This window comes from Caloenas nicobarica, chromosome Z (assembly GCF_036013445.1).
Source record: "Caloenas nicobarica isolate bCalNic1 chromosome Z, bCalNic1.hap1, whole genome shotgun sequence".
Classification (NCBI taxonomy): Eukaryota; Metazoa; Chordata; class Aves; order Columbiformes; family Columbidae; genus Caloenas; species Caloenas nicobarica.
The window spans coordinates 11,430,111-11,441,223 of record NC_088284.1 but is presented as its reverse complement, the minus strand read 5'-3'; the positions used below and the strand labels follow the sequence as shown (position 1 = coordinate 11,441,223).

The 11,113-nt window shown below is 40.8% G+C and overlaps 1 protein-coding gene across 1 annotated transcript; it reads left to right on the top strand.

Moving 5' to 3' along the window:
• The first annotated feature begins 91 nt into the window (after positions 1-91).
• On the top strand, positions 92-8,503 carry CDC37L1 (cell division cycle 37 like 1, HSP90 cochaperone). The gene is made up of 7 exons (XM_065657094.1): positions 92-251; positions 1,586-1,867; positions 3,258-3,342; positions 5,381-5,496; positions 5,797-5,919; positions 6,826-6,981; positions 7,789-8,503. Exons 1-7 carry the CDS (start codon positions 147-149, stop codon positions 7,888-7,890), a joined length of 969 nt encoding a protein of 322 aa, XP_065513166.1. The 5' UTR covers positions 92-146; the 3' UTR covers positions 7,891-8,503.
• The last annotated feature ends 2,610 nt before the right edge of the window (positions 8,504-11,113 follow it).

Below are 11,113 nucleotides of genomic sequence, written 5' to 3'. Positions count from 1 at the left end.
ACACACACACACACGCCCCGCCCCGCAGCGCCGGGGGCGGGAGCAGGAGCGCGGCGGTCCGCTGAGGTTGCCGGAAGTGGTGCGCCGCCTCACTTCCGGCGAGGTGTGTAAGCGGGGCCGGCGGTCGGCGGGGCTCGGCCGCGGGGATGGCGCTGTGGCTCCCGCGCTCCCGGGACGGCGGCGCTCCGCCGGAGGAGGACGAGCAGCGGGGGCAGGCTCCCGCCTCCCGGCAGCGCCTGCCGGAAGCGCAGGTACATCCGTGTCCCCCACCCCCGGCGCCTCGCTGGCGCAGCTCCCCGGCCGGCGCGGAGCGGGTCGGTGCTGCGGGCGCCTCGGCTGCCCCGCGGCCGCAGCCCGGCCCCGCCGCGGGGAGGCGGCCGTGGAGGGACGTGGGACGCGGCGGAGGCCGGTGCGTGTCGGGGCGGGAGTGTGCGGAGTGCCCGCTCCCCGCCGGGCCGCTCCGCCGCGCTGCCGTGGCGCGGGGGGCTGGCGGCTGCCACCGCCCCTGACTAACAGTTCCGCACTGGACAGGGGATGTGGCAAGAGCTGCGTTGGAGTTCACCCAGCGTCCTTGTGTCTAAAAGGCAGATCTATAGGCAGCGTGTTTCTCTGCTGGTGAGGGCAAGTCGGCATTCTATAAATACATTGCCAGGAATTTTGGATGCTCTTGCAAGAAGCTGCCATTACGTTGGGTTTCCAAATGCCGCAATTCCCAAACAAAGTTTGCCCCAAAACTTTGATGTACACGCGTTAAAGTTTCCTTCAAATAATCTTTCACAACTTGTGTTGTCCTTCACGTCCCTCTGCCAGAGGTTATCAGCACCACGAATTTCATAATATGGCACCGGAAGGCTGATGAACTAAGTGTGTGGACCTTTTTTCTCTGCTCTTAGTGGAAAGGCAGTGCATATGCTTTACAGGATAATTTCTCAAGTTACAAGGTGCTGATTTCCAGGACACACCTGGAAGTAATATAAGCACTGTTGCTTGAGAGGTCACTTTTCTGTCCCACCTATGAGTAGTGACCTCCTCCATAGATTTGACCAAAAGGAACATGTGCTTCTGCTGGACCTCAGCCACTTCATAACTTAAATTCCACTTTCATGGTCAGTTCAAGGGAATATGTTTGCCATCTGTTATGTACTAATCCATACTGGAATGCAGGCAGGAGCAGTTGCTTTACTCTTGTCATCTGACATCACAAAACTGATACTTTCTTCTCAGAAGTATATATTCAGAGTATTCTCGCACTTGGCTGTTGCTAGCATCGCAGTGCAAAGATAGCCAGAGGGGTTTCAGCTGTGTCAAAAGTATTTTTACAGTCTGGAGACTACTACTGATAGTGGTACATGATTTGTGGTTTTGCAAATGCACTTGAAGTTAAGACAACTTGAATTAGAAATCTCTGTCGTAAAAACATTTAGCTGTCCAATACCCTGCTTCATCACTCCTGCAAGTGTAATGCTGCATATCTGATGTACCTTCCAGGTGCGTTAGCTTTGGGATTTAGGCCTGTCTGCTCCTATACAAACTGTAAACTGTCAGTTTTCCCTTCATAAATAGCACGTCTGATTTTTCCTTACAGACATACAGCCAAGGGATTGAATTGGCCTGCCAAAAAGAAAGAGAGTTTGTGAAGCGTTCTGTAGAATGCACATGGAACCTAGCAGAAGCCCAGCAAAAACTCGGTAGCTTAGCACTGCATAACTCAGAGTCCTGTGATCAGGAATCTGCTCAAGCAAGGACTGAAGCTGCAGAGTTGAGATGGAGAGAGGAAGAGTGGAGAAGAAAAGAAGAAGCACTAAACCAGAGGGAAAGACAGAGTCTATGGAACACAGATCCTGTTAGTAAGGAGGTATTTAATAAGGTATGACCTATATCAGTGTGCATGGAAACAAGTGTTGCCTCTTTTTCTCTTTACACTTTTTACTAGTCTTGAGTGTCTTCTGTGTCCAGTACAGTACAAAACTGCGGTATGTGTTAAATGTTGGGATTATTTTCTTACTTTGCCTCATGAAAGGGAGCAAGCTGCGCTTATACTACAAATCTAGATGAAATTTCTCTAGCAGAAGTGTGGATCAGAACTTGCATGGGTTATCTGGGTATTGGATATGATCTGGCAATGTGCACTCGCAGCTCACAAGGCCAACCGTATCCTGGCCTGCATCAAAAGAAGTGTGGTCAGCAGGTCGAGGGAGGTGATTCTGCCCCTCTGCTCTGCTCTGGTGAGACCCCACCTGGAGTCCTGCGTCCAGCTGTGGGATCCCCAGTACGAGAAAGACGAGGACCCGTTATGCAGGTCCAGAGGAGGCCACAAAAACGATGAGAAGGATGAACACCTCGCCTCCTTTGAGGAGAGGCTGAAAGAGTTGGAGTTGTTCAGCCTGGAGAAGAGAAGGTGCTGGGGAGACCTTATTGTGTCTTTTCAATACTTAAAGGGAGCTTATAAGAAAGATGGAGATATTTTTTTATCATGGCTTGTAGTGATAGGACAAGGGACAATGGTTTTGAACTGAAAGAGGGTAGGTTTAGATTGGATATAATGAAGACATTTTTTATTATGAAGGTGGTGAAATACTGGAACAGGTTGCCCAGAGAATTTGTGTATGCCCCATCCCTGGAAGCAATAGAGGTCAGGTTGGATGGAGCTTTGAGCAACCTGGTCTAGTGAATGATATCCCTGCCCACGGCAAGGAGGGGCAGAACTACACGATCTTTAAATGTCCCTTCCAACCCAAACCATTCTATGATTAGATGTCGTGCAAATGTTGCCAAATGTGCTGAATAATAATTTTGTCACACAAAAAGTTTACTTCTCTACTGTGCCCACTTCTTAAAATGTGAAAGTCAGTTTGCCTTTTGTAATGCCTACTGTAAATCAGATTATTTAGCACAAACCATTTTTGAATAGTTGAATCTCAGCTTTGATTTACACAGCTATCACATCTCCTGATTTCACTGATTCAGCTGCATCCAGGCTGCAATGTACATGATTTTCATTGCTGACAGATCAGTAGGTTCCTACCTGAGGATAGAAGTTTCTCAAGAGTTCTTTGGTCAGTAGTCTATAATGAGACTTTTAAACTCTATTATTAGGTAAGGCACTTTTTTAAAGACAACCTTCTCAAGTATGTGACTCGACTCTAAAATTAGAACATAGCCCTTTAAATAGTAACGTATTGAAATATAATACTCCTGTATATCACAAAAAGGTATGTCTGGAGTTTCTGTGATAGTACAATTTTTCTCTTCCTCAGAGTTTTATTAATCAAAAAAGAAAAGAAGATGAAGATGTGTCTGAACCACTTATGCAAAAACATGAACAAAAGATTAGGCACTTTGGTAAGTGTGCTTTTCCGTATTTTGCAGTTTAAACTTATACAGAATATGTGTAGGTTTCCTCCTTATTGTATAGAATGAATGCTAATGGATAAAAGACCTGGCTAACAGACGGTTCAGCTTTATTTTATCAGGACGGATAATAATTTCAAAGCAAGATAAAGTGTAAACTGTAGCAGTTGGTTAGTTCCTGTGATCAATAGGAACTTCACAAAAAAACCCCTTAAATGATCTTAAGCCCTGAAAAATAAAGTTCTTGCAACTTCTGCTGCTGCTGCTAAGTGCAAAAAGGCAGGGACATTCGTGGAAATAGAAGTTGTGTGTATAAAAGTGCATGGGATTGTCCATAGCTGTTTCCTTTTAATAAATACTTTTCTGGTGGTTATTAAGCTGCAAGGGTAATGACTGATTGAAGGAAAATGTGTATAAATGCCTACTGAGAGTTTATGTGCCTAGAATTGTGCATTTAGCATTATATTTACTTATCCACTAGGTGTCACTAAAGTGTCATAATTGTTGAAACCAATTAAGCACAAAGCTGATCTTGTAAAGTAATCTGAAATTTCAATGGTTCTCTGAAGTACTTTACATTCTTAGTTAAAAGCTGGTTTCAGACTGTGTGGAATTTCAGGACAGTCAAGAACACGACTGCATTTGCAAAATTCAGTTATTTGTACTAGCTCGTTTTTACTAAGCTATTTGGCTTCTAAGGATCTTAAACTGTTTTAAAGAAAGGATTTCTAGCCTTAGCAAGCCTTACAAGTACCAAGCTGAGGCACAGCACTCGTCAGAGTGTGCAAACAGCAGTGACAGGCACACGTTCTCTCAAATACCTTAACTGCCAAATGTAATGACAGCAGAATCAGAATACATCTCCTCTGCTGTGCATTTTGGCAGGTTTCCTAGCTAAGGGTTGGGCAAAATTACTTTGTTGTCTAAATTCAGATTAAGCTGTTACAGAAACTACCTTATCATAGAAGGCCATCAACATTTTTTCTTACTTCCCAAGTTCAAAGCCGTGTTATTAGTTTAATTCAAAATTTCTACGTCCATTGTAAAAAGGGACAGTGCGCTAGTGCTCTTTCAAGTCTCTCATTCTGTGCTAGCTGCTGCCGAAGGGCCATGTGAACTTCAGTAGCCGTATTGATGAGTTCTGTTTCTGGATACTGCTCTGCCTTCCAGGCTATAAAGACCTTATGTGGAATAGCTCTCTTGAAAACAGCCAAAAGAAGTATTGGCCATTGCTTTCTCTTTAGGCATTTGTTTGCTAGAATTAAGATAAGCTTAGGTCATTACCACTGAATTATCTTTAGCCCAGTTATACACTGATAGACGGGTAAAGCCGTGCATCTGGTACTTGTTCCGGTAATGACTTGACTCTCAGTAATACAGGAAGAACAGTTTTAAGAAATGGTCTGAGTTACTGAGCTGTGATTTTTAAACTCGGCTCTTTACATGAAGGTAGCTTCATACTATCACCATTCAATCTCCTAGTTAACTCTCCAATAGTGGTGCAGCTTTGCTTTCTGAGATCAAGCTGCTCCTGTAAGTAAATTCAAATTTCCTAAAAACCTAGCAAATCATGTGTCAGAAGCAGTTTCCTTTTTGAGAGATTACATGCTCTTTTCAGTGCATTCTTACTTGTGAAACATTTAAAGGATTCGTGTTGGTCGGAATCACTGAATGTAACTCTCTAGCCATAAACTTCTTAAACTATTTGATGATACAGCTAATAGATACTTACACCACTTTGTTAGTGTGTATGAGAACTTATTCAAAATAACTTATAAACAACACTAGAGATGCATTACAATATAGGAAATTGTGACTGTTAAAATCTACTTCTGGTATTTCTGGTAACGCTTTCTCAGCGTTGGTTAGATATATAAATAACACCCCTAAATTTAGCTGCATGCTGTCGTTCTGAGGTTAGTGAATTGCAAAGGTGTTATATATACTGGGGTATCAGTGGAAGTGACTTCCTTGCTGAATTAAATAATTTATCCATTTAGAATACCTTAACTGTGTTTCTCTTAACTAGGTATGCTGAGCAGATGGGATGACAGTCAAAGATTTTTGTCTGATCACCCATATCTTGTATGTGAAGAAACATCCAGGTATCTCATGTTGTGGTGTTTTCATCTAGAAGCTGAACAGGTATGAAGATAATGTTTAAATTGTTTGAAAGGATAGAGTTTCCCACTTGCACTATAGAAAAGCTGATCAACTTGATTAGCTGTTTAACTGTTCTTCCTACCCTCCCTCTACTTTACTGAAGAAAAACTCTATAATGCATTATCATATATATGTCTAGTTAGAGCTAATTATCACTCCCCTTGCTTCTGTGAGCATCAGTTCTCATCTGCTTAGGAACTATAACAAAAGGAAATGGTGCTGAATTCTATAAATATATTAACAGGAAATATCTTTACATCATAACTTTTAACTTTTTTTCAGAAAAGAGCTCTGATGGAGCAAGTAGCACACCAAGCAGTTGTAATGCAGTTTATTATAGAAATTGCTAGAAGCTGCAATGTAGATCCAAGAGGTTGTTTTCGTCTCTTTTTCCAAAAAGCCAAAGTAAGTCAACTTGGGTAAGGGTGGGATAAACTTTTGATGCTGTATGGGGGACCAGTGTTTTAGAGAAGGTCTCCTCCTAACCATGAGAGACTAAATATTTTATTGACTGACTTAGGCTTATGCGAAAGTGCTTTGTTAGCAATTATTTTCTAAACAGAATATTTTGGTGTAATTCCAATTCTGAAAATGAAAGTTTAGTGGATTTTGCTTATCCCAGAGGGAAAGCAAGATACAAGAGGAGGACAACAGTGGTGTTACAGACAAGTAATAACTACGTTACAACAGCAAACATAGACCAGTTTAAGGACCGATTTTGGCTAATTACACCTGTGTTTTCACAATGTACCAATGTATAGTCACAACTTTCCATTTCATCTGCACTTCACAGTGGGGCCCAAAGTAGTGTCCCTTTCTCATTGCTGAAATAGAGCCATCCAGAGCTACGCAGGAGAAATGCAGGAAAACTGAAACTCTGGTTTGCTGTAGTCTGTGTTTAGTTATTCAAGACTCTGATGGATCTCAATATTGCCTATAGGAGTTCAGCTAAAGTGCGCGTCAACTCATACGTTGCTTTTGATGAGAGTGCTACATCAAGCACCTGTTCTTCTAAGGGCACTGGCTTCTGAGTTGGAATAAAGGAAGGGCTAAAATTAGATTTATTTTTACATGTCCTTAGGTAAATGAATTACTCTGCTTCTACATATAAATACTACAGATTGCCTTAAAAAGAAAGCTACCTGAAATTTCATTTTGACTAACATTATTATTGAGTTATTCACAGTCGTTATTCCCCAAAGGGTATAACATGCATTACTGCATGTTTGGGTTTTTTTTCAGCACTATGTATGCTTACAACTCAAAAGTAAATCTGGCTGAAGTTCAAACATTTTATATTTCTTTTTGCAGACAGGAGAAGGCTATTTTGAGGCTTTTAAAAATGAGCTCGAGGCATTCAAGGCAAGGGTGAGAATCTCGTCACAATCACCTGGCTTTCAATCTATGTTACTACATGATCTCAGTGTCAATCCTGGTCTTGTAGGAGAGCTGACATCTTTCTCACAGGTAGGTTTATTACTTCTAGAAATTGATTTAACTCAAGTAGGATTAGGTCCTGCCTTGAGAAGCTATATCTTAAATATGTAGAGGATCATTCTTAGAACTGCTAGTACTCAGGATATAACATGCAGTATTAGCAATATGCAAGGCATTTATAGGCTTCCTTTTTACTTGGTAGAATTCAGAAAGCATCTGCATAAGGTCAAAGCATATGTTAGCTCAGTGTGTTTATATTTTCATGCTTAAAATAAACACAGCATCATAAAACTGATCAGATCCTAGAACTGTATTCACAGTCTTTACCACAAGCAGTGAAATGAGCTTTCAGTGTAAAATGACTAATCCTGTTCATGAGATCACTCAAGTAAGTCAAGCCTAAGGAAAGCCTTAGAAGACTTACGTCTTCTGTTACAGTGCTAGTGATGGCCACATTCTATAATGAAGAAACTACTTAAGAGACTGTCAAAAATTGGGTATTATGGAAGGAGTCACAATTCAAACTACTTATTTGAAATAATTTGGTTAAAGTACCTCTCAAGTAAGATCAAACAGGTGGATTTTAAGTAAACAGGGAGTCAAGTGATAGAAATATTGAGGCCAAATACAAGCTATGTCAGAAAATGTAAAGAATCCTTGACACAGTGAGATAATATTGGTTGATGAATTTTTCAGAGCTTATTTCCTTATATTGCAAATTTTTCTCATCTTAAGATGGACAACACGAAGAGTCCAACTTAAGCTAAAATCTCACTGTTTCTGCCTCCATGTACATAGTTATGGAGGATTAAGCTGTCAGTTTTTCATCTGTTGCAGAATGCAGGTGATCTACGAGGTTCCATAAACACAGATGTCTGCAGCTTGAATGCGGTGATACAAAGAGATGAAGAAGAATCCAAAATGATGGACACAGTATAGTACTCTTAAGACTGAGGCCAAGTACTCTTTTTTTTTTTTTTCTTTTTTTTTTTTTTTTCCAAAGAAACAAACATGGCTATTTTCTTGACACTTATTTTTTGTGGGTACTGCACTTTATTTTTTGGTGTCAGATTTTTGTTGTTTTTATTGTTGTTTGGTTTGGGTGGGGAAGGGATTTTGAAGGGTGGGTAATACAGAGAAACTTATAATATTGTTTGAAAATGTGCTGCTAGGTTTTTGGTTGTCCTTGAAGAGCAGGGTTCTCATATTGCCGAATGTGAAACTGGATGTGTTTTCTGCTACTAACCTTGCCTTTCATGACTTTAGAAATTAAAGTATGAAAAAAAAAAAACCTGCACAAATACAATGTTTACAAGAAGTGGTAGATTCTTGGTAGAATCTGCTATTGTCTTACTACAGAGGTGGACATGTTTTACTCTATGAATTTTGGAGATTACAACTGTATTCATCCTACCTTGCTGACATTATAAGCTCTCAAATTTGGTTATCACTAATAGCAATAAATCAATATCTGGTATCAGTATTTTACATCTGAATGGATTAGATTAAAACACTGGCTTTCTACCTCCACTAAGGGGATTTAAATGTTACATTGTGCTTTCATTAAACGTAACTTGGTTTTGTCCTAAAATGTAAGCAGTGCTTGTCTATGTATGAGTGCTGGGTTGTGTGATTTCTGAGAGTCTGACACTCTTCTTGTTCATAAGGCTAACTTCAGGGGTTTTTTTTAAACCAAGTCTCATTATGAGGGGAAGTATTTGATGGAGGGAACTTGAGGTACAAGGGTTAGGCTAAGACTTCAGTTTAAATGAAAAGCTTTGTCACAGTTCATATAGTGTGTCATGTGGGGTTTGAAATGTATTTCATATGCTACTAAATTCAAGTGGGTTTCTCGCATTGCAAACTCAAAAAATTGAAGTGGAAAATCATTGCAAGCTTCCTGTTTGAGGAGCTGGAAATCCAAATACTATTTGTAGACAAGGCCTTCCACAGAACCTCTGCAATCCAAAATTCTACTGTGCTTTTCCTACTTGCTGCTATTACAGGAGTTTTATCTATAAAAATGTATACTGCAGTTGGAAGACTCCAGTGAAGACATATCTCAAATAATGGCATTGGTACACACTGTCTTTTACTGTATTGTTCTGATCGGAGGTAAGGTCTGGAAAGTATCTAGATTTCAGTAGTTTGATGAACACGGTCTACTTGCAGTTGCTAACTCAGGCAAAAGCTGTGCTGAGGTAATTTTCAGCTTTGGCTATAGCAGAGACATGGAAAATTCTAAGTGTGCAGCGTATACCAGAGTGAGTATTAGTACAAATGCAGTAGCAAAACTAGGAACTCCAGATGCACTGGTGTAATAGAAGTAGCTTTTCATGTGCCTTCTGTCCTCTAGTTCTTTTGCAGACAAAGGATGAAGGAGCAAGCAGCAGCTCTGTCCCAGATGCAAATTAGAGATTTTTTTTAAAAATTACTACTGAAACTGGTTAAGTTTGACAGATACTCCAGAGAGGATCAATAAACACTGCCTCCTCCTTAATAACTGATTATTAAGGGAAACTAATAACTTCCGTTTGTTTTTTAACTGAATGTTATGAACAAAGGTAGGAAGAGTAGTATAACATAGTGACTTGCGATTGCTACCATTAGCAGTAGAGCCACACTGATCTAGCAACCTGTGATATACTGAAAGTTATTTTTAAAGTTTCGAAGAGGGTAAAATTGGATAGTGTGGGAATAAGTGTAAAATCATAAGGAGATTCCCTCACCCTTCTCCTTCTGGCTAGCTGAAACTTATGTAACCTAGCAAGAAAACAAGTGTACCTGTTTTTTGTTGAAATCCAAAAGCATAAATAGAAGCAAGCAGCATATTAGGGTTTCTCATTGTGATGTGGTACTTACTGTTTTCTAACCATGACATTTTTAAAGAAGTTGTCAAGGTTTAGTTGCAAGGCAACAATAAACCGTGCCATATGCTCTCTGTTAATCCCCCCCACCCTCTACCCTCTCTGCATAGGAAAAAGTCCTCGCTAAGGGAAGGTTATAGTAAGGAAAAAGGGAGAGAGCCTTCAAGTTGGGAAGATTTTATAATGCTTTACTAATGCTACTAATAAATAGAGAAAATAATACAAAATATACAAAACCCAATCTTGAATATCCCAGGTAGCAGCGTTTAGCCCCTCCTGTGGTGTGCGGAGCTGGCGTGGCTCCAGTGGCTGCAGGGCAGGCACCCCAAGTCCTGCGCGGGACTTCACAGCAAACTGGAACTGGATTCAGGGATGCAGGGACGACAGGCAGGGTCCTCTTCAGGTGCCAGCCCAGCCATAGTCGAAGAGAGAGAGAGACCCTCATGATCTCCCTTTTTTATAGGGTGTATGACGTGTGTGGGATGGAATACTCGATCAGTTTTAGTCACCTGTGCTGTCCGCCCCTCTCGCGACGGGACGTTCAAAATCTTATCAGTTGTCTTGGTTTTTATAGCAATATATCTAAACATGGGGCTTCTTCTGCATTCCATTGGTTGCCCTTATCAACTTTGGAGCAGTGTCTGAAAAACATGTAGCTAAATTCAGGAAAGTGCAGGTACTTAGAAGAACTTAGCTGAAAGGAAAATTCACTAAAAGAGAACTGGTCTTGTTTTTAACAAAACCAGGACAGAAGTGCATCTCTAGACTCAGTCTACAGCCTCCATGTATATACATATAGACATGTCTGAAGATGAAAGTACAAGTGGTCAGCCTTTTACCAAGCTTCTTTAATATATTAGGAAGGCTGCGTGCAGTGATAATGCTGCCCATATTGTTCATTGTAGTAGTGGGACAGCTTTACAAATTCCACAAGGACCATCTTTTTTAGACTCAAATGTGTCTCTGTTGATAATGTTAAAACTAGACGTGCGTATGTAGTCCAAGGTGTGTCAGCACTGCAGCTCTGTATTTGTCTACAAATAGCCACTGCACAAGAAGATTGGAACTTGCATTGGTAGGACACAGCTACCCCAGACACTGCCTATACAGAATTATTTGTTCCTCAGGTTTTGCTGACTCTTCTTGAAACTCTCAATCTGGTGAGCATAACAAGAAAAAAGGGCTAGGAGATGTCACTGAAAAATAGTAATGTCTGCATTTCCTGGGCTGTTAAAAAGTGTGGCCTGAGGAGGTTTGTAAGTCCAGTTATCTAGTAAATAAATAAATAGAAGAGC

Coding starts and splice junctions, on each gene's coding strand:
- CDC37L1 (XM_065657094.1), top strand. CDS start 147: ATGGCGCTGTGGCTCCCGCGCTCCCGGGACGGCGGCGCTCCGCCGGAG. Junction 5,497..5,796: donor TTCATCTAGAAGCTGAACAG/GTATGAAGATAA, acceptor ACTTTTTTTCAG/AAAAGAGCTCTGATGGAGCA. Junction 5,920..6,825: donor TCTTTTTCCAAAAAGCCAAA/GTAAGTCAACTT, acceptor TTCTTTTTGCAG/ACAGGAGAAGGCTATTTTGA.